Below are 24,283 nucleotides of genomic sequence, written 5' to 3'. Positions count from 1 at the left end.
ATATTCAGCCTGGCCACTGTAAGATGAGCATTATATTGGTATTACTACATTTTGGTCGCCATTTCGGTTCAGTGTTAGTGTACCATTATATGTGTACCAGTGACCTATACTTGTACAAGGCCTTTAAGTAGTGGATCAGGTTGTAAGACTGATAGTGTTCGTGATGGTGCAGCCATTTTATTTTCTAAAATCTGTTTTACTTTGTTGTTTTTTTGGTTTTTCGGTCTGCCAGTTTTGCAGAGATTTGAAAAGTGCTTGAATTTAACATTGTTCTGTCAAACTTGCTAAATTCTTCAAGTGCTATAAAAGTAAAGTTCTTGGAAGGCATTTAGAAGTTGGACGAACATGAGCACATGACACATTTTATGGATAGCAACTTCTTTTTATTTAAAAGTGCTGGAATCATTTTTAATAATTCTTGAAATTGCTTTAATGTAAAAAAAGCATCTGTCCAGAAAGGACAATATTGCTCCTGAAAATGATTAACTACTACTGTCGTATCAATGCATTTGTTTTGGCTTACCACATAAGATTAGACTGTCTTCTGTCTATAGTGGCATATGTGTGTCATTTTGTGTCATCCCTGGCCACGTCATACCAAAAGACGTTAAAATATGGTACTTGTTGATCCCTGCCTGGCATTTGGCATTAATTGGTACAACAAGGACTGGTCGGCTCGGAGTCAGTATAATGTGTCTGAGTGGGGTATTCATGCTTCACTGCAGTATGGTATCTCAGTGAGCTAGCACTGTAAAACCAGCTTCAGTCTGGGCTAGTACAGGCAGCCACACGTACCCACACATGCACGTCGTCATATGAGCGCAATATTCTGAAGTACGACATTAAACCCCATTTCACCTTACTGAATGGAATTTTCAGGAGTTGGGCCTGAGCCCCCTGCTCACTGTTAACTATGTGCAGTGTTTACAAACAGATCGTCACTAATTTTTTGAATTTGTGATTTTTTCACTGTCTTCAGCAACATTCCTGCCTAGAGCATGCTTGTACTGAAAAATGATTCACGTGTTTAACACCCTATGATTTATAAGGATATATTCTCTGCCAGGTGGAGCAGGTGCAGCTGGGGATAATGTTGTGCCAGGGTCCGGCTACAATGACTTCACAACCGAGTATGCCAAGTCAGGTCGCAGCACGTGTCGAGGATGTGAAAGCAAGATAGACAAGGTTCACACCTGCTCTGCTGATACATATATATTTTGCACAAAAGAAATTAAAGAATATTTTGGAAGCCTTTTTGTTGCAGTATTTACCAGAAGTGAAAGATAAACTAATGTGATATAAATTGGGTGTTTTCTGACTTAAACATAGATTAGCGTTCTTATGAAGCCATTCTTCAAGTCATGGAAAATGCTTTTACAGTTTGCCTGCCCACCCAAATTTGAGTTTACAGAAGATAATCATATAACATGCCTTTTCTGTAGACCAACCTTAAAATCCAAGAAAAATGTTATGGCTGTTGTCATAGAACTTATTTAGGTCATGATGATTATTCTTACAGGATAGACCAGTGAAGATTCGGGGTAGAATAGGTCTTCAGCAACCCATACTTGCCACAAAAGGCGACTATGCTTGTCATAAGAGGCGACTAACGGGATTGGGTGGTCAGGCTCGCTGACTTGGTTGACACATGTCATCGGCTCCCAGTTGTGCAAATCGATGCTCATGCTGTTGATCACTGGATTGTCTGATTCAGATTCGATTATTTACAGACCGCCGCCATATAGCTGGAATATTGCTGAGTGCGGCGTAAAACTAAACTCACTCACTCACTCACTTACAGGATAATTTGACCCATGAATATCCGGGTTAAAATTGATCTTCAGTAACCCATGCTTGTCGTAAGAGGCGACTAACGGGATCGGGTGGTCAGACTTACTTACAGACCAGGGGTGGAAATAACTTTAAAATTGCTAGTGTACTCCCGGTACAGTGGCACATGAAAATCACTTGCCCTGATTATTTTTCCACTATACCGGCTGTTTTCTTGTTGCTTTTTTATATAAACAACATTATTAACATTGGAAAGTCAACTGGACACCGGTAAAGTGTGATATAAAAATTTGCTTGCCCGACAGAAAAAAACACTGCCACCCCTGCAGACCATTACCATATAGCTGGAATATTGCTGGAGTGTGGCATAAAACTAAACTTTATAGAACAAACTTTATGGATAACAACTTCTTGTTATTCGTGAGTGCGACGTTTCGATACAGATTCTTGTACCGTTGTCAAGCATTATGCTTGACAACTGTATGCTTGACAACGGTACAAGAATCTGTATCGAAACGTCGCACTCACGAATAAAAAGAAGTTGTTATCCATAAAGTTTTTTTCTATAGTGTACTTCCCAACTTCTAAAATGCCACTCAAAGAAAGCTAAACTTATTCACAACAGGATAATTCAAAAGTAAATTAATACTTTTCTTTGAATTTGAATTTTTCTGCTCCCAGGATTCTATCCGAATATCCAAGAAGGACTACAACAGTCAGCGTGCCAAGATGTATGGCCCACAAGATCTGTGGTATCATAGCGAGTGTTTCAAAGAGAACAGAGAAGATCTTGGCTTTGGCAATGACCTCAATGTTGAAAAGTAGGTTTGAGTGTTTCAATGCATTACGGGGCGGTGGGGTAGTCTAGTGGTTAAAGTGTTTGCTCGTTACGCCGAAGACCCGGGTTCGAATCCCCACATGGGTACAACGTGTGAAGCCCATTTCTGGTGTCCCCCGCCGTGATGTTGCTGGAATATTGCTAAGAGCGGCGTAAAGCCAAACTCAGACAGTCAGTCAATGCATTACACCTGTGGGGATTCTATGTATAACTCTAGGTCCCCAGCATCCCCTGCAGCTTGTTGTACGAGATGATTGTATGTATAGGGTGGTGCTCACTCATGGTGAATTGGTTGGTTGCGTGGATCAGTACTCATGATGCCAATCACTGTATTGTATCATCCATACTTGATTATTTACAGACCGCTGTCATAGATCTCAAAATATTGCTTAATTGTTATTAGACGACAGATATAAACTAACTACTGTAAACGTATTATATTTCGCGCAGGTTTTATTTTTGTGCTTTTCGCGCAAAACATTTTAGCGCGAAAATTTATACACCGCGAATAAACCTGTCATTCATTCAGTCTAGCCACGCTCGCCCCTGAGTTGTTACCATAACACATCAAGTTTGAAGACAGAAATCTACGGGAATCTTAAAATGACGACTGATAGTAGCATAAAGAATCATACTTAACTGTCCCTGTAATGGATTTCCCAAAACATAATTACATAATGAGCCAAATCCCATCGCCGAATTAGCGAAAACAGCAATGTGTGTTGTGGCCGCCATGGAAATTGGTCACATGTTCTATTTCGACCAATCGTAGTGACAGATGGTTTGATACAAAACAGATTACCATGAAACCACTCGGAAAGAAATAATACAGCAGTATTTTATTTATTCATTAAGATTTTATTTACCAGTACATCATGAAGCGAATAGTCACTTAACACTCAATCATCTCATTCACAACAACCCGGCTTGTTTGAAATCACAAAGAGCTTCATATACACATTCGCAATGCCATCGTCAGATCGTCAGAATTCGGAACATAAGACTGATGTGTTTTTCATCTCTTTATATACTAGTACTTGCATCACGATATCTCACTTCCTAAGCACTTAATACTTCCGTGAGTAAACGGATTACTGTGTACTAGTATATCGCACAGATAGGGATTTCCTGTGAGTAAGCAATAAACGCTGCCTGACAGGTTAAGCCACTCTGTTTGTTTTCACTGCTATTAGTGGCGGCCAAAGAGACAGCTGGCAGTTCTGGCAATTACTGATTGCGCGAATAATTGACCGCGCGATGTAGTCTAAACTGTCAATTCCGCGAAAATTGCACCACGCGAAAATAAGTACGTTTACAGTATTATTTTATTTTCAACTTTCATATGTTTTTGTATTCTCTGTATCCGTATTCTTGAAGCTTATGAACATTATATACCCTTCTTTTATCTTTATGATCTAATGTTAAAAAGAAACCAGAAAGTATCAGGTGAGCTACATAACCTTTTTCTCTCTTAACTTTAGTGGTACATGAATGGGTGAGTTCATTAGGATTTAAACATTAACATGATTAATACAGTGCTGTAATTGACTGCAAACAAATGAAAAAATTGCTCTTGTCACCCCTTAAGCAAGCTTACCTTTATGTTCTGCACATTTGTTTTAATTTATCACAGTTTGAATCATATGTTTTACATGTTTTGTTTGTGGTGTGATTTTAGGATATTAGGCTTTGGGAAGTTGAAGAAAGAAGACAAAGAAGAACTGATTGAATTGATTGGGAAGGGAGACCCAAAAGCGTAAGTCAGGAGTGTTTCTGAAATGGACAATGTGTCCTTAGACTCCTTACCTATAGTTTGGCATGAAATGCATGTGGACCCGTTTTTTGTAAATATCTGTTCATCTGAATAAGCTTTCATGATGACAGCTAGTAGTAGTCAATGTGAATGATCCAAACGGTCTATCACTGTGCAGTGCACAGGTAACTATCATGAACTGCACGTGCATTTACCTTTATGACCCAACACTGCCGCTGTTACAGGTCATTGGCTCCCTCCCTCTGCAAGCAGTCTGCGTTCTGCTGTTTATTTTGTTGACAGTTACATAGACAGATTCTTTAATACAAATGCATAAAATCGGTGATTTACAATGTGATTAGGTTGTCTGACAAAACATCCACTTGCACAGTTTGAGATCGATTGGGTCATTGGATGAAGAGATATTTACAAAAAAACGGGTCCACATGCATTTCATGCCAAACTATAGGCTTACAGTTTACAGATACCTGTCGGCAATGTCATGCTGCTTACACAGCAGTGCTAGACAGCAGGTGAAGTTTGTTGGGGAGCTTAGTGGTTAAGTGTTGCTCTTCCATTCAAAGGCCTGGGTTTGATTCCCTATATTAGTGTAATGTGTTAAGCACACACTGTTCGGGAGAATATTGTGCCTTAGTCATTTACTAGTTGCGTGGATATGTGCGCTATATAAATATCCAATAATAATTTGTTAGGCACATTATTTATGGAAATTTGTGGATCTTATGCCAAAATATAAACGTACAAATACATTGGCACATATCTGTCAGTAATGGTACATTTATACAACACTTATGCTAGATGTGTGCCTGGCATGTTTTTGGAGCTTGTCTTTCCAAATTCTGAATTTCATCATTTACTGAATGATTTCTTAGACAAATGTTTCATTGGCTACAGATATTCCTAGGAATATAAAAGTTGAGCACTTTTTTGGTTAAATCCTGGCTGAAGCAGTGTTGATAGTTTGGTTTTTTTGGTGCACACTGAATGTGTGATGCAACACACAGATTTTAATTCTGTTTTTTAGGCAAAAGAGGAAAGCTGAAGAAGATAAGGAAAAAGGCAAGAAGAAAGCAAAGAAAGAAGAAACAGAAGAAGAAAAGAACCTGAAAGTCAGTACATTGTTCCGACCAACATGTTTTAATCTGGGGATTATGGGATAGAATAGGTCTGGACCAACATAAGAGGCAACTTAGTAGATCAATGGACTTGGTGGCTTGATTGAGTGCCCTGTGTTTCTGTGTATATGGTTACTGTAACAGTAGGTATTCAGATTGAATTGCCTGAATCTGTGTTCAATTTTGTAAGTAGTAGGAAGGCGTTTCCTATTCTCAGCGGTAATTCTACGGATATCGGCTGAAAAAATAACACAAACAATTCTTATCATATTCATGCTTGTTGTGTTTAAATGAAGGGCCTTCTCGTCTAACATCTACATCTATCAGCTGCCAGATCCATCAGGTGAATTACCACTCGGAGCCCGGTGATAAACAATGTCATTAAGCCATTGACTGAAGCGAGAGGCTTCTCCCATTCTCCGGTATTACCAGGAATTAAGCGTTATTGAGTGTATGAGCAATCCTGCCGGAAAGGGGAAAAAGTAATGATATGTCCAAGTTGGTATAAACTTCCCAATATTCGCGTGACACTGCAAGATTTTGATCACTCACAGACTTGGGCGACTTCCTAGTTTCCAGTCGGTGATGTAAACAACCGCTAAGTGTGCGGCGCATGCATTTCGGCAGAAAGCGTGTTTTACAGCGAGAATAGGAAACCCGAGAATAGGAGGCGTACCTATAATTGCAAGTTGTTGTGTTTTACACATATTCTTCACTTTTATTGTCAATTATTGTATTGGTGGCTCAGTCCTAGGAGGCTGCAGAGTTGCATTCTTTGAATGTGACAGAACCTTATCATCATTGGTCCGAATCATGGTTTGTCCCGATGATTCTACTTTTGTAGACCCTCGTAGATCGAGGTTAGAATTGATCTTCAGTAACCCTTGCTTGTCGTAAGAGGTGACTAATGGGATTGGGTAGTCAGGCTCACAGACTTGGTTGACACAAGTCATCATATCCCAATTTATAGATTGATGCTCATAATGTTGATCACTTGATTGTCTGCGCCAGAGTTGATTATTTACAGACCACCACCATATATCTGGAATATGGCAGCATTATGCAACAAACAAACAACACCGTACCTGTTCTCATTGCTTTCACTAACCAGACCCAATTCTCATTCACTGTTGTTGAAGATAAGCAAACAATTATTGCATGAACGATATAGGGGATTTTAGACAGAGTTTTTTGTTACCAGATAAATCCCTCAGATCAAGTATTGGAAGAAATGCCTAATATGATTTGTTTTCTCACAGGAACAAAGTCAGCTGATCTGGAATATCAGAGACCAGCTGTCGAAGAATGTTTCCAATGAGGCGATGAGGCTTCTCCTGGAGTTGAACAGCCAGAAAATACCATCTGGGAGAGCAAGGTGGATGAATATTGGATGAAAACTTGGACAATAAAGCGTTGTCTTGGTACTATAGTCCGTTACTCGAAAAATAATAAAGATATAATACTCAATGAAACACTGATCATGATCAAAACATCAGACCAACTCTGTTATTTATTTGCAGAATTTATGTCCTAAAATAAAGTTGTTTAACAAACCATCATTAAAATTTTGACAGTTCACTTTATTATTACTACGAGGGAGGAGTGCAAAGAAAGGGACAGCCAGGTGTTAGAAACGCGTGCACAAGTGCCGACAAAGTTATTGATTCATTAACCTGTGCTGTGCTGTCTCCATCCTTTCTCGCACACCTGACTGTCCCTTTCTTTGCACTCCTCCTTCAGTAACAAATAGTGAACTGAGTCAAAAATTTTAATGATAGTTTGTTAAACAACATTTTTATTTTAGGACATAAAATCTGCAAATAAATCACAAGAGTTGGTCTGATGTTTTGATTTTTGATCAGCGTTTCATTGAGTATTATATGTTTCTTATTTTTCGATTTAGATTGCAATTCATCAGTCCCTTTTTGAGCCAAACGGACTATAGTGATGGGAATTGGTTGAAATCTCACAATTGATGAGTTGGTTCATTACCAGCTTAAGCAATCATTGAAAAAAATTATGTGCATCATTTTCAGATTTTCCTATTTAGGTTGTTGATGCAGATAAGAATATCATGGTTCTCTGTTGTTTTTGTTTTATTTAGAAAATGAGACTTCAAGAAATAATCAGTCATGACTTTCAATAAGGAAGTGAATTTTTCTAAGAATTAAACATGTTTTCAGGCCCCTGACAACTTCTAAAGATATGTTTCATTGTCAAGTGTTTCCCAAACACTAAAACAGTAGTTCCAAAATCGTTTCTGTTCTCGATTATGAAGAAATGTGATAGATTGATTTGGTGAATTTGGTTTCTCGAAACAAACTTTGGATTATTTCAATTAATCGGAACGCCACTACACAATACAGTATTTAGTAGTGTGTTACTTTAGACCATATTTCAGTTTCTGAACAGGATTTACATAGAGAAGCATAATTTTTGCTTTAGTCTGAAACCTTGTGTCAAACATGTGGGGAGGTAGGAAACAGTTTGAGTTGCTTACATGGTGAGTGAGTATTGCTCAACGCTTGCATCATCAGTTTTGCAGACCAGCAGAGTTATTGTGGCTTCTGAACAACCAACAGAGTAAATGTTTAAAAAATGTCATTAATACGAGAGAATATTTCTAGGTCTTATCTTCAAGCAAAAAACTAGGTTTCAAGATTAACACAAATACCAGTGACCATTCTGGTGGCTAGCCCTTTGATGTTATTATTTTGGGGTAGAAGCTGTCTTTTGATGTTATTATTTTAAGGTCAGTCCATAGTGTATGAAGTGATTTGAAAATTTCCAGACAGGTGTGGGCTTGTGAACATTAATATTTATTTTGAACTGTTCGAGCTCATTGTGGGAATTTTAGTTTAATTTGGAAACTTTGAACTCCAAATCGTTTAAGACCTGTGGAAATTCACACATCCCAAAATGCCTAAAATATACTTTTAATTTTAAAATTACTTCACATCCTGCAAAGGATAATGCTGTGAGCAATTTTGAATATAATCTTTGATATCTGACTAGTGAGTATTACCTTAACCTTGCATAATTGACACCACTTCCTGTTTATTATTCAGCCTGCTATGGACGCTGTGGCTGATGTGATGACGCGTTTGGGTCCTTGGAGCCCTGTACCGAAAGTGCTCAGAGGGGCAGCTGGTGTACTCGTGAGTACAGCTTACATTGAAGTGCCATACACATATAGTTTGTTTATATCATGTATATTGTATTTTGTAAGTTATATCATAGTGTGAGTGTTGCTGGGGAAATTGTGGTGTTTCTTCATTGAGTAGAGATCTGATTGTAAGTCATGTGAGGAGTTGCTTGCATACCCAGTGTTGTGCCGTAAAGCGCATGGCTTGTGAGAATCACTTAAATAATTTCTTCATATGGCTTATATAATTTCTTACATTTTGTCCCTAGCACGTCGGCGTGCTGTTTCTAAAGAAACCCACTTCATAGAGAAAGCCATCTAGCTTTATTAATATGCTGTGATTAAACTCGTGTTAAACTTATTTTTCATCTGCAATGCTTGACAAACAAACAACGCAATATTTATGCAGCCATTTTGAATGCATTAGCTCTTCCAGCCAATCAGATTCATCGTTACTGCAAATCTATCGTCAGTTTCATGAAAAGTGAATGCTATTTATCAAGCCAATGAAATGATTTGTTATATATTTGGCTTACACATGATGCGTCAAGCATGTCACTATTGTCAGAGAGCACGTCTGCCAATCATTGACCTGTTTTGAATTTTGAGCATGTTCAACCTATCAAAGTTGATAATTATGCATGTATCAAAATGGCAGTAAATGAATAATGTTTTCTTTTTTACTTCCATGTTTTGACATCATAAGGGATAAATATTTCAAGTTTGAAAACGCTAAGGATGATCTTACCACTCTTAATTTTCATTTTAATTATTGCTTTTTAAAAAGAAATTGATTTAATTGAGGAATTTTGATTAATATGTTCTATAGATAGATGCATTTTAATGATTGGTAGTTTAGATTTCAGTAACCTAGATTGTTGAGTGAAATGTACCCTCAAGGGGGTTAATGTATTGTAAAATTATTGTCTTCCTGGAAGTCATGCGTAAGTCCCCGAAACATTTCGAGAGCAATTTAAATTTACCAGATTTTTACATGTAACATTTTTGACATTTTAAGTTTTGGCTAAATTTGACCCGAAACCGCCAGCTGCTGAAGGGTTGAAATAAAGTAAGCCAAAGTACTGTAAGTCCCCATGGTCCCTAGTATGGGTGATCAGCCATCAGTTGCTGGTGATCTATAGCCTGTTTTTATATTGCATTGTTGTTCCATAAGTGTCTATCTTTTTATGATGGCATACTAGTTTTAGGATTATAAGAGCTGCTTGATACTCTAGTAGTTTCTGCCGTCTTTCGATGACAGATTTTTATGTTCTCTAATTTATTGACTTTTAATGTTGATATAAATTAAATTGTTCTCGTCAATGATATGGCTGTAATATTGCCGATGTAGGCATAAAATATTAACTCACTCCACTCCATGTATTGAAATTTTTCCACTAAGGACCACCTCTAAATTTTCTGGTGTCCCTTAAAATCATATACATGTAGGGGGCCTTGAATGACCCATTTTTCAAACCGAAGAAGAAACACTGTTACTATTGGTGTACACGAAAATCGTGAAGTGTATTTATTAGATTTGCATTCCACTTCAAAACATGCCATCCTGATATTGAGTTAATTCCATGTCTTAAGGAGTTGTGTGAGTGAAGAGATAACATACGTATGTTAAACTGTTATGGGAGTGAAGGCTACAAAGTGTACAGGGAACATGACTGGAGTGGACAAAGTGTATGAATATTACAAAGGCGTAAAAGAGGAAGCCATTCAAAGTGCCTAAAGGAATTTCATACGTGATCAATTGAGGCTTTTGTAAGTTATCAATTCTGTATATTTATATTTTTAGTCTCTCAGTTCTCAAAACCTTAGTATACCTTGTGATATTCTTGGTGAGGAAAATATCCCGAAGCACTTCACTGTTTGTTGAAATCTGAAGGTGGCTCAAATGTAACGGTCCCGATGAGCCTCTGTGTTTGCATCTTCTCAGGTTCAGACCCAACACATCAATTCAATCAGGGGCAGTTAAGGTAGCCTAGTGGTTAAAAGTGTTTGCTTCAAGTCATGCCAAAGACCGGGTTCGATCCTCCCACATGGGTACAATATGTGAAGCCCATTTTGAGTATCCCTGCCATGATACTGTTGGAATATTGCTAAAGCCGTAAGGCTTCAAACTTCAGTCAGTCAGTCAGTCAGTCAGTCAGGTCGGTCACTCTCACTGATTTGTCTTTGTCTTTAAACCAGTTCTTCCAAGCACATTCTGCCATCATTTAGCTGTGATACTTCCTGACTACAGTGTTTGATTTGCAATAAAGAAAGAATGTGCTGTTTTGCCCCATTATTTATATGCAGTTGCAGGGAGCAAGATCCCTACAAATATAGAGGCTTTAATAAACAGATTGATTGATGATAAAATGAAGTTGAGATACATTCTTATTCACAATCTCAAAGCTGCGAATATTGTTTATACAAAACAATTTAACACTGTCAGCCCAGTATTCTGGAAGAATATTTGTCTTATGATTTTCTCATACTTGTTCACATGCTTTCAAAGATTACTATTTCAATTCATTTATTTTGTTACTTTACAGGTCAGGTAAAATGAGAACATTTTATAATTAAAGCCACACATTCTGTGATGTTGACATAGTATTCTTCAAATATTTGTTCCAGAAAGAAGTACAAATTATATTGAAGCTGTCATCCAGAAATTCTCAACAGCTGAACGTTCAGTCCAACTGAGGGAACCAGTCAGTTCCATCAATGGACACCGTAGATGGAAGAGGTAAGTTTAAGAATGTCCTGTAATTGTATCGTCCATTACCACCAACCAACCAGCCTCCGGCTCCTTGCGTTTTAGTTTCTTCACAAGATGGGTGATCATAGAATACCCTCAAAGTATGTTTGCTTCCACTCTGTGTAACCTGTTTAGTGTCATCATCGGTGGTTTCATCAAGATTTCAACTGCACCAAAAATTATTTTGTTGTTCTTGTTTCATTTTCACTCCCTATACATGAGAAAAAATTAATTTAAATAAAGTGGGCATGTTTCTTGTCAGAAATCTACCACAAAAGATCTTTAGTTAGAGCTGGTCTTTCAGCAACCCATGCTTGTTGTAAGATGGGACTAACGGGATCGGATGGTCAGAATGCGCTGACTTGGTTGACCCATGTCATTGTATCCCAATTGGTGGAGCCGGTGCTCATGTTGTTGATCACTGGATTGTCTGATCCAGATTTGATTATTACAGACCAGCGCCCATATAGCTGAGTATTGCTGAGTGGCATTAAACTCCAGTCTCTCTCACTACTTGGATTTGTCATTCACAATTGCAGCGAAGTGCAAGCAGTAGTGGATCATTGACTACAGTCCTTGGAGAACATGAGGTTTGTGGATGCGGCTGGAAGGCAGGCGAAATCCAAAGCAGCCCTCAGCAAGGAAATCTCTAAGTATGGGAGGAACTGTTGTGGGCAAAGTGGATCAAACTGTGGCAGCTGTCATCAGCACTGAAGGGTGAGGAGAGCATGTAGAGGCACAAATTTAGATTTTGGTACAACACTGGGAAGATCTAGGTTAGAATTTGTCTTCATGCAACTCATGCACTTGTCATAAGAGGAAACTAATGAGATCCAAAGTGGTCAGGAGCTTGGCTGGAGCAGATTGATGCTCAATGATGTTGATCACTGGATGAGTCTGGTCCAGACTCGAATTAATTCCATGTAGCTGGAATGGTGTGCTGGAGTGACATTAAACAACAAACAAGATTTTGGTACAAAACCAGTTTGCTATTATAATGATCATACAGAAGAGGATCTTAGGTTTGAATTTGTCTCCAACTGTAAAACTATACTGGTCTTGGAGATAGTGTATTTAATGCAGATGTGTGTGAAGTATCAGATTGTCTCAAAATGTTATTGATGTATCAGTAGAATTGCATCATTCCTAGTAATTACTAAGAATCATCAGAAACTGCTTATGGACCAAAACTCCTAGGTTTTGTGGTGACACTCTCAAATCCCCGCCGTCATCTCATGGAAGATGCAATATATAATGTCTTTATGCACTCCTACAGGGCTCCTCGACATTCATGCTATCCCAGGGCTCCAGATAAGGACTAAGTATCGGGCGCATGTCTGGGATAAAAATATGCTGCGAATACGGTAGGGAAATAATTTAGAAAGCGTTAGCACATAATGCCATCCACAACAATGCTGTCACGGTCTTGGAATCATTTACAGATGTATTTATCTGAAGAGTGCTGTTTTATTGATTATTGACCCGTTACACAACAGTAACAATGTTGTGGTGCATATATAAAAGCGAAACACAAGATTACTGATAATGCCATTAAATTCCATTCAGTTACTCAAAATGCACTCTTCGGAGGTTTATCCAGTACTCTATATTGAAAAAAATAAAAGTGTACATGACTCTGATGTTGAAAAATTATCTGGAGCCCTGCTATCCCACTGGCCTGGGTCTAGTAAATGTTGACAGTACCAGTGCAACTTTGATAAGTAGTATCCCGACGGTCTAGTAGATATTTAAAGGCTGTCAATAAGAATCTCTCAGCAGGGCCAGTAAGAATCTATGGGAACCAGTGATTGTTAAAGTTCGGTTCCTGTGGTCTTGTCGGGAATTTGGGTGCAAATGTCAAGCCCCTGTCCTAGTGTTGTTGTTTTTAGATATTGTTAGTATCTTGTTATATTTGTTGCAGATGAAGTGGATAAAAAGCAAAAGAAAGCATCAAGGATGCTCAAAAATCTGATGCGTACATGTTGTTGCTGAAAGCTTTTGGAAGAAGTCAAGAAGGTGCAGGGCTGCCCTGATGATCCAGAAGCACAGTATATCCACGTGGGGAGCTGATGTGAGTGTTACTGGCTTGTAAGCTTGTTGGCATATACAAAAGTGTTAGAGGCAAATATGGCTACTCGACATTTCTAGACAATCAAACATGTGGGATATCTTTATAAATCATCACTGTATGTTAATATAACTACCATCGCTAGCCCTAACAAATCATCACTAACTCTGGCAAAGCCCGGGGTTTGCTGGGCTGCCACAACAAAGAATAGTTTTGATGTTTGTTGCGTTGACTGTTCTTGGCGTCTTCCTCCTCCTCCTCCTCCTCCTCTCTCCTCCTCTCCTCCCTCTTTCTTCCCCAAGTACATGTGTACCAAATTGATGACACCTGTACCTCCCGGAACAAATTAGGGTGGAACCCACACACACCCCACAAAATCATCATTCCTCACCCCCTCCCCATGAGACCCTCATTAACTTTTACACGTTATATAAACTGGAATAACTATTCAAAACAGAGTTTCACCAAACTCACTGTTTGAATGACTTCATTTACTTTGGTTTTTGTGTGCTTTCACCAGCAAATGTTGTTTCGAGTCAAATAATTGGTACTAAAATGGATGTCTTGGCATTCTCGTGTTTGGTGAGGAGTCATAGCTTGTTTTGGCATGATGATAACTGGCTTGAAAGTTACTCTATCTTGTATTTCAGCCAGTTGATAGAATCGCTGAGCCAGAGATCTCAGCATTGTGAAGAAGAGTATGGCAAGAAGAGTGGCATGAGTGCCAAGGATGGTGAGAATATGATACCCTTCAAATTTTGAGCTTCTCTGATCAATTGATTTTATGGATAATTGGTTGGTTTCCAGCTCAAGTTATAAATAATAAATCACTGTAGACTGAATTTATAACTGTTGTCAAGCTGCAGAATTCGGAAGACAGATTTTGGATGGTAAACAGAGAATCTCACAAACTCCTTAGGATTTTTAAACTTACACTAACCAGACCCAATTCTCTCATTCACTGTTGTTGAAGATAAGCAAACAATTATTGCATGAACGATGTAGGAGATTTTGACTGAGTTTTTTGTTTTCAGATAAATCCTTCAGATCAAGTATTGCAAGAAATGCCTAATATGATTTGTTCTCTCATTATGGGAACAAAGTCAGCTGATCTGGAATATCAGAGACCAGCTGTCGAAGAATGTTTCCAATGAGGCGATGAGGCTTCTCCTGGAGTTGAACAGCCAGAAAATACCTTCTGGGGAGAGCAAGGTGAATATTGGGTGAAAACTTTGACAGTAAATGTTGTCTTGGTACTAGGGATGGGAATTGGTTGAAATCTCACAATTGATGATTGGTTCATTGCCAACAAGCAATCATCGAAAAAAATTGGTTTGCTTCATTTTCACATTTTCCTATTTAGGTTGTTGATGCAGATAAGAATATCATGGTTCTCTGTTGTTTTTTGTTTTATTTAGAGAATGTGCAAATTGCTACATCTCATATATCATGAACATCATGAGACTTCAAGAAATAATCAGTCATGACTTTTCAGTAAGTGAAGTGAATTTTCTAAGAATTAAACATGTTTTCAGGCCCTGACAAATTCTAAGATATGTTTCATTGTCAAGTGTTTCAAACACTAAACAGTAGTTCCAAAATCGTTTGTTTTGAGTATGAGGAAATGTGATCGATTGCTTGGTCATTTAGTCACTGCGACCAATCTTTGATTATTTCCAATTAATCGAACACCACTACTTGGTACAGTATTTGTAGTAGTGTGGTTTTAGACCATATATCAGTTTCTGAACTGGATTTTACATAGGGCTAATTCTTTGCTTTAGTCAAACCTGTGTCAAACATGTGGGAAGTGGGAAACAGTTTGAGTTGCCATGGTGAATGAGTATTGCCTCAACGCCGCATCAGCAGTTTTGCAGACCAGTAGAGTTATTGTGGTTTCTCGACAACCAACAGAGTAAATGTTTAAAAACCTAATGTCATTATGAGAGATTATTTCTAGGTCTTATCTTAAAGCAAAACTAGGTTTCAAGATTAACACAAATACCAGTGACCATTCTGGTGGCTAGCAAGGGAAAGATTAAGGGTGATGGGATGAGGGTGTCAACTAAAGAGGGTGTCAACTCGGGTGTTTAATTGATCTCACTGTGTATGGGTTGGTGCCGTGGTATAAGTGTAACTTCGAATATTTGATTCATCATCATGATCTTAGTCTTGTTTTCCTTGTTTCTCAGTTAACCCGTCAACAGCAGTCACTTTAGTACACTTCAGTAATTTGCTGCTGTTGTCTATACATTACTCAGCTTTCACCTTTGATCGAAGCTGTACTTCTTAATTAGGCTCGATTTGATTTTCATGCAGTTAGAAAGCATCGTGCCTTTGATGTTATTATTTTAATGTCAGTCCATTGTGTATGAAGTGATTTGAAAATTAGACAGCTGTGGGCTTGTGAACATTAATATTTATTTTGAACTGTTCAAGCCATTGTGGGACTTTTTAGTTTAATTTGGAAACTTTGAACTCCAAATGCGTTTAAGACCTGTGGGAATTCACACATCCCAAAATGCCTAAAATATACTCTTAATTTTAAAATTACTACATTCTGCAAGGATAATTCTGTCAGCAATTTTGAATATAATCTTTGATATCTGACTAGTGAGTATTACCCACCTTGCATAATTGACACCACTCCTGTTTGTATTCAGCTTATGGACGCTGTGGCTGATGTGATGACGTTTGGGTCCTTGGAGCCCTGTACCGAGTGCTCAGAGGGGCAGCTGGTGTACTCGTGAGTACAGCTTACATTGAAGTGCGCCATACACATATGGTTTGCTTATATCATGTATATTGTATTCTGTGTTATATCTTAGTGTGAGTGTTGCTTAAATTGTGGTGTTCGCTTGAGTAGAGCTCTGATTGTAAGTCATGTGTGAGAGTTGCTTGCATACCCAGTGTTGTGCCGTAAGTGCAGGCTTGCTGCAATCACGCAAATAATTTTTCACATGGCGCATAAATCTTCTTAAATTGTGTCCCTAACGACGCGTGCTGTTTCTAAAGAAACCTACTTTCATAGAAAGTTATCACTTTATTAATATGCTGTGATTAAACTTCGTGGTTAAACTTATTTTTCATCTGCAATACTTGACAAACAAACAACGCAATATTTATGCCGCCATTTTGAATGCATTAGCTCTTGGCCAATCAGATTCATCGTTGCAAATCTATGGGTCAGTTTCGGTCAGTGAATGCTATTTATCAGCCAATGAAATGATTTGATATATATTTGGCTTACACATGATCATCAAGCATGTCACTATTGTCAGAGAGCATGTCGGCCAATCAGTGACCTGTTTGAATTTTGAGCATGTTCAACCCATCAAAGTTGATAATTATGCATGTCAAATGGCAGTGAACTTATGTTTTCTTGTTTACTTCCATGTTTTGACATCATAAGGGATAAATTTTTCAGTTTGAAAACCGTTAAGGATCTTTTTACCACTGTTAATTTTCATTTAATTATTGCTTTTTTAAAAGAAATTGATTTAATTGAGGAATTTTGATTAATATGTTCATTAGATAGATGCATTTTAATGATTGGTAGTTTAGATTAGTAACTTAGATTGTTAGTGACTGTACCCTCAAGGGGGGTTAATGTATTGTAAAATTATTGTCCTCCTGAGAGGGTACGTAAGTCCTGAAACATTCAAAGGCAATTTAAATTGACCAGATTTTTGAATGTAGCATTTTTGTCATTTTAAGTTTGGCTAAATTTGACCAAAATCGCCAGCTGCTGAAGGGTTGAAATAAAGTAGCCAAAGTACTGTAAGTCCCCATGGTCCCTAGTATGGTGATCAGCCTTCAGTTGCTGGTGATCTATAGCCCGTTTTTATATTGTATTGTTGTCTATAGTGATATCTTTTTTATGATAGCGTACTAGTTTTAGATTAAGAGCTGTGATACTCTAGTAGTTTTACTGTCCTTCGATGACAGATTTTTTATGTTCTCAATTTATTGATTTTAATGTTGATATAAATTAAATTGTTCTCGTCACGATATGGCTGTAATATTGCCGATGTGACATAAAATATTAACTCACTCACTCCATGTATTGAAATTTTCAGGACCACCTCTAAATTTTCTGGTGTCCCTTAAAATCATACATGTAGAGGCCCTTGGGCCCATATTTTCCAAAACTGAAGAACAACACTGTTACTGGTGTACATAATCGTAAAGTGTATTTATTAGATTTGCATTCCCTTCAAACATGCCATCCTGATATTGAGTTAATTCCATGTCTTAAGGAGTTATTGTAGTGAAGAGATAACATACATGTTAAACTGTTATAGGAGTGAAGGCTACAAGTGTACAGGGAACATGACTGAGTGGACAAAGTGTATGAATATTACAAAGACGCCAAAGAGGAAGCCATTCAAAGTGCCTAAGGAATTTCATGATGTTGACTTTTTGTAAGTTATCAATTCTGTATATTTTTAGTCTCACGTTCTCAAAGCAGTGCCCCTTGTGATATTCTTGGTGAGAAAATATCCCAAGCACTTCACTGTTTGTTGAAACTGGTGGCTAAATGTATCGGTCGGTGAGCCTCTGTGGTTGCATCTTCTCAGGTTCAGACCCAACACATCAATTCAATCAGGGAGCAGTTGAGTAGCCTAGTGGTTAAAGCGTTTGCTTGTCATGCCAAAGGCCGGGTTTGATCCTCCACATGGGTACAATATGTGAAGCCCATTTTTTGTATCCCCTGCCATGATACTGCTGGAATATTGCTAAAAGCAGCGTAAAACCAAACTCAGTCAGTCAGTCAGTCAGTCAGTCACTCTCACTGATTTGTCTTGTCTTAAACCAGTTCTTCACATTCTGCCATCATTTAGCTGTAATACTTCTGACTACAGTGTTTGATTTGCAATAAAGAAAGAATGTGCTGTTTCGTGTGTATAGTTGCAGGGAGCAAGATCCCTACAAATATAGAGGCTTTAGCCAACAGATTGATTGATGATAAAATGAAGTTGAGATACATCTTATTCAGAATCTAAAGCGAATATTGTTTATACAAACAATTTAACACTGTCAGCCCAGTATTCTGGAGTGTCTCAATTTTCACAGAAGATTTGTCTTATGATTTCTTATACTTGTTCACATGCTTTCAAAGATTACTATTTCATTCATTTATTTTGTTACTTTAGGTCAGGTAAAATGAGAACATTTTATAATTAAAGCCACACATTCTGTGATGTTGACATAGTATTCTTCAAAATATTTGTTCAGAAAGAAGTACAAGTATGTGAAGCGTGTCCGCGTGTTCCCAACAGTGACCGTTCGGTCAACTGAGGGGCCAGTCAGTTCATCAATGGACACTGTAGATGGAAGGTAAGTTTAAGAATGTCTTGTAATTGTATCGTCAGTACCACCAACCAACTTGTACTCCATGCTTCGTTTTCGTTCTTCACAAGATGGAATGTGAATACCTCAAAGTATGTTTGCTTCCACTCTGTGTAACTTGTTTAGTGTCAACATTGGTGGTTTCATCAACGTTTCAACTGCACCGAAATTATTTTGTTTTTCTTGTTTCATTTTCACTCCTATACATGAGAAAAAATAAATTTAAATAAAGTGGGCATGTTTCTTGTCAGAAATCTACCACAAAAGATCTTGGTTAGAGCTGGTCTTCAGCAACCCATGCTTGTTGTAAGATGGGACTAACGGGATCGGATGGTCAGGCACGCTGACTTGGTTGACACATGTCATTGTATCCCAATTGCGTAGACCGATGCTCATGTTGTTGATCACTGGATTGTCTGATCCAGATTTGATTATTTACAGACCAACGCCATATAGCTGGAGTATTGCTGAGTGGCATTAAACTAAATTCTCTCACTACTTGATTTGTCATCACAATTGCAGCAGTGCAAGCAGTAGTGGATTGACACAGTCCTTGGAGAACATGAGGTTCGTGATCGCTGGAAAGACAGGCAAATCCAAAGCAGCCCTCAGCAAGGAAATCTCTAGTATGGGAGGAACTGTTGTGGGCAAAGTGGATAAAACTGTGGCAGCTGTCATCAGCACGAAGGGTGAGGGAGAGCACATGTAGGCACAAATTCAGATTTTGGTACGACACAGGAAGATCTGGGTTAGAATTTGTCTTCAGCAACTCATGCTTGTCATAAGAGGAAACTAATGAGATCGAGTGGTCAGGCTTGCTGAGTAGATTGATGCTCATGATGTTGATCACTGGATAGTCTGGTCCAGACTCGAATTATTTCCATGTAGCTGGAATATTGCTGGGTGCGGCATTAAACAACAAACAAGATTTTGGTACAAAACCAGTTACTATTATAATGATCATACAGAGAGGATCTTAGGTTTGAATTTGTCTCCAGCAAACTATACTGGTCTTGGAGATAGTGTGTGTTAATGCAGATGTGTGTGAAGTATCAGATTGTCTCAAAATGTTATTGATGTATCAGTAAATTGCATAATTCCTAGTAATTACTAAGTCATCAGCGCTTACAACATGGACCAAAACTCCTAGGTTTTGTGGTGACACTCTCCGTCCTGCGTCATCTCATGGATGATGCAATATGTTGTCTTATGCACTCCTACAGGGCTCGACATTCATGCTATCCCAGGGCTCCAGATAAGGACCGTATCGGCGTATGTCCGGATAAAAAATATGCACGATACGGTAGGAAATAATTTAGAAAACGTAGCACATACGCACCACAGCAATGCTGTACGGTCTTGGAATCATTTACAGACGTATTTATCTGAAAGAGTGCTGTTTTATTGATTATTGACCTGTTACACAACAGTAGCAATGTTGTGGTGCATATATGAAACGAAACACAAGATTACTGATACGCCATTAAATTCCATTCAGTACTCAAAATGTACTCTTAAGTTTATCCAGTACTCCTATATTGAAAAAATAAGGAGTACGTACTCCTGATGTTGAAAAATTATCTGGAGCCCTGCTATCCCACTGGCCCGGGTCTAGTAAAATGTTGACAGTACCGGTGCAACTTTGATAAGTAGTATCCCGACGGTCTAGTAGATATTTAAGGCTGTCAATAAGAATCTCTCAGCAGGGCCAGTAAGAATCTGTAAGGACCAGTGATTGTTAAAAGTTCCGGTTCCTGTGGTCTTGTCCGGGAATTTGGGTAAATGTCAAGCCCTGTCCTAGTGTTGTTTTAGATATTGTTAGTATCTTGTTATATTTGTTGCAGATGAAGTGGATAAAAAGAGCAAAAGCATCAAGGATGCTCAAAAATCTGATGTACATGTTGTTGCTGAAAGCTTCTTGGAAGAAGTCAAGAAAGGTGGGGCTGCCCTGATGATCCAGAAGCACAGTATAGCCACGTGGGGAGCTGATGTGAGTGTTACTGGCTTGTGTTGCTGGCATATACAAAAGTGTTAGAGGCAAATATGGCTACGACATTTCAGACAATCAAACATGTGGGATATCTTTGTACGTCATCACTGTATGTTAATGTAACTAGAAGCTAACGACCCTAACAAATCATCACTAACTCTGGCAAGCGGGGTTTGTGACTGCCCACAGCAAAGAATAGTTTTGATGTTCGTTGACTGTTGCGCGTCTTCCTCCTCCTCCTCCTCCCCCCTCCCCCCCTGCAAGCCCTAGTACATGTGTACCAAATTGATGACACCTGTACCTCCCCGAAACAAATTGGGTGGAACCCCCACACCCTCAAAATCATCATTCCCACCCCCTCCCCATGAGACCCTCATTAACTTTACACGTTATATAACTGGAATACTATTCAAAACAGAGTTTCACCAAACTCACTGTTTGAATGACTTCATTTACTTGGTTTTTGTGTGCTTTCACCAGCAAATGTTGTTCCGAGTCAAATAATTGGTACTAAAATGGATGTCTTGGCATTCGTGTTTGGTGAGGGTCATAGCTTGTTTTGGCATGATGATAACTGGCCTGAAAGTTACTCTATCTTGTATTTCAGCCGGTTGATAGAATCGCTGAACCAGAGATGCGTGTGAAGAAGAGTATGGCCAAGAGTGGCATGAGTGCCAAGGATGGTGAGAATATGATACCCTTCAAATTTTGAGCTTCTCTGATCAATTGATTTTATGGATAATTGGTTGGTTTCAGCTCAAGTTATAAATAATAAATCACTGTAGACTGGTTATAACTGTTGTCAAGCTGCAGAAATTGGAAGACAGATTTTGGATGGTAAACAGAATCTCACAAACCTTGGATTTTTAAACTTACATTAACATGTGTTGATATATTTGATGTAAATAAACATATGGGTGACATCCATGATATACATGGGGCTCACAGGCTTCCAAAAGAGTTTGTCTGGACATGTGTTTTCAGGACACAAATGCCTTGATTGAGTTTGAAAACGGAAACTGTGTTACACTTCGTTACAGAGTTATGGCCCTTGTCATGCATTTCTTGACTTGGTGCATGGTATCCTCAATGGGGACAGATTTTCTCAAAAAACGTTATAGATAGGGAAACCAAATGTGGTATGTGTTTTCAGGACACGAATGCCTTGATGGAGTTTGCAAACAGAAACAGTGTAATGATTCTTTACAGAGTTATGGCCCTTGTCATGCATTTCTTGACAGTGCACATTATCCCCAACTGGAACTCATAAACCATTATAGATAGGGAAACCAGATGTGGTATGTGTTTTTAGGACATGTCATGTTAGAGTTAAAAATCAAGAACAGAAACAGAATACTGTGGCAGGAGATATTGATGACTTGTCTTGGTTTTTTAATGCTTATATAAAAACACAATTGTGTGAAAAACCATGAATGTATGCAGTAATGATATAGGATAACAAGTGATTTAAACTTCATAGCTGATTTTGCATATCTCATTTGTATGACGAATTGCGCATTACTGAAAAATGTAATGTAATCTGATTATATTTACATGGAAATTGAATACAAATACCTTGAAACACCTTGAAAACAGCAGTGAATTTGTTGAGCATAAATCTGAACGAACACAACCAGCATGTTTACATGGAAGAAGATACACGGTGCACACTGAGGTCAGTGTAACAGTCTCTTTGTCTTCCTAGATAAAACCCCTCTCTGATGACTGTGATATTGAAGGCACTATCACAGACAGATACGGAGTGGACAAACTCACTAAGGATCAGTATTTGAGGGTAAAAATGTATCACAATATATTACGATACACAAGTCTGTATTGTGATACGTATAACGATAAGGGGGGCACTATCAATGTTACAAGAGTGTTATATCAATACTTTGATGCATAAAAAGTAATCTGTAAAAAAAACAAAAATACCTGGCTGGTATAGTGGAAAACTTATCAGGGCAAGTGATTTTACATGTGCCACTGTACCGGAGTACACTAGCAATTTTACAGTTATTTCCACCCCTGGTAGTGTTCTTCTAAAACACGAATGTGTGGTGGTCTACACACATTGCGGTTGTATTTTCAGAGGCGATGTACACCAAAAGTGTTCCGGCCAAGTTGAAGATGAAGGTGAAAGGTGGAGCTGCAGTGGATCCTGACACAGGTGAGACATTGTCCTCATATTGTGGGGAGCTGGGCACTCCTACATTTATGTTGCATTAGAAGCCACAGGATTGACTTGTAGTATAGGCTTTATCTTAGCTAGATAAGGTTACTTAACAGGTCTGTTAGGCCGTCTGTATTTTTTTCTGTGTTTCTCATCTCCCGACTGACCCAAATATTTATTTTACAAAATGCCGCCGACAGCTATAATTTCAGCCCGATCAAACGAAAAATGTGTCTTAAAAGTCAACTTTGAAAAAAATATAACATATTGAAAAGTCTCTCAAGCATCTAAATGGGCGATCTTTTTGAATTTATCTTCCCTTCACTAATCCGCTTGGAGCACTGATCCGGACGGTCCAACCTTAAACTGACAGCGCATGTCTTAGGCGCGATGGGAGCTGTTCTTGTTACTAAACACTTAGAGACATTTAAGCCTTCACCGTCACCGTTAACGTTCACGCTGGTGCATATGGACAGTATATCTTTTCCCATGACCGATGATATATCAAGTGTGATATCCTGAAATATTTGTTATGTGACTCCATGATACACGTTTTGCAATCGGTAATTAAAATCTGGCTCTAGATGTCTGAATATCACACATTTTCAAACTTATCCTATCTCACGACTTGCACCTCTCACTTGCTTCGACTTTTAGTGGAACGACTGTAAACTTTTTTTCCATAGGCCTCCTTGTCCATTCGCCTGTGCACTCCATGCTGCTCTCCTTAATTAGCTTCCTAGTTCCTAATAAAGCTTGCAGCATGCTCCACTAATTGCCCACGTGACTACCTTGAATGATCAGTCTCTTTCTTGTCGCACGACTGTGTGGACGTGCTGTATATTAGGGACATTATTTCACCCTAACATCATGGGAAAACTGATAATCAGTCAAGGAAAGGGAAAGTTTGTGCTCAATGCAAGACAAATTATTCGTCCCTCGACCCTCACTTGTCTTGCAGTGACTGTATTGGACAATGTAACTGGAACAAACGATGTGGCAAGTGTAATTCATTAAAAGATGAGGATTTTAAGGCCTAACTTCGTGTTTGCTCCTGGAGAATCGCTGATAGGGACAGGAAATCAACAGAATCTGATCCCAATCCCGCCAAGCGTATCAAGTTACAGCGACAGAAAACTGTACCTTCACGCAAGAGAGCGACGTCTGTGGTTCAAGAGGATTTTATGGACGCTTCATCAGATTCTTACTTATCTAAGGACGTTCGGCACCTATTAGGTATGCATCAATCACCTCCTTCCATAGCTTCAGATCACTCGTGGGT

At 38.6% G+C, this 24,283-nt stretch overlaps 1 protein-coding gene and 1 non-coding gene across 2 annotated transcripts in view; both read left to right on the top strand.

The window, feature by feature from the left end:
* Positions 1-24,283, top strand: part of LOC124261513 (poly [ADP-ribose] polymerase 1-like) — a 46,669-nt gene that overhangs the window by 1,577 nt on the left and 20,809 nt on the right. Inside the window, exons 4-15 of the mRNA XM_046695830.1 lie at positions 1,067-1,185; positions 2,473-2,612; positions 4,308-4,385; positions 5,428-5,510; positions 14,577-14,695; positions 16,147-16,229; positions 17,788-17,907; positions 18,722-18,823; positions 19,358-19,524; positions 20,680-20,825; positions 21,433-21,508; positions 22,921-22,998. Coding sequence (XP_046551786.1) covers positions 1,067-1,185; positions 2,473-2,612; positions 4,308-4,385; positions 5,428-5,510; positions 14,577-14,695; positions 16,147-16,229; positions 17,788-17,907; positions 18,722-18,823; positions 19,358-19,524; positions 20,680-20,825; positions 21,433-21,508; positions 22,921-22,998 — 1,311 coding nt within the window. The remainder of the gene's footprint in view (positions 1-1,066; positions 1,186-2,472; positions 2,613-4,307; positions 4,386-5,427; positions 5,511-14,576; positions 14,696-16,146; positions 16,230-17,787; positions 17,908-18,721; positions 18,824-19,357; positions 19,525-20,679; positions 20,826-21,432; positions 21,509-22,920; positions 22,999-24,283) is intronic.
* LOC124261602 lies at positions 22,473-22,597 on the top strand. Its single transcript, XR_006894372.1, has one exon. It is a non-coding gene; the product is annotated as a small Cajal body-specific RNA 8 (non-coding RNA).

This window comes from Haliotis rubra, unplaced genomic scaffold (genome assembly GCF_003918875.1).
Source record: "Haliotis rubra isolate DU_JTF1 unplaced genomic scaffold, ASM391887v1 Scf80, whole genome shotgun sequence".
Taxonomy (NCBI): Eukaryota; Metazoa; Mollusca; class Gastropoda; order Lepetellida; family Haliotidae; genus Haliotis; species Haliotis rubra.
Note: the sequence above shows the minus strand (reverse complement) of the source record. Positions and strands in the feature narration are given on the sequence as shown.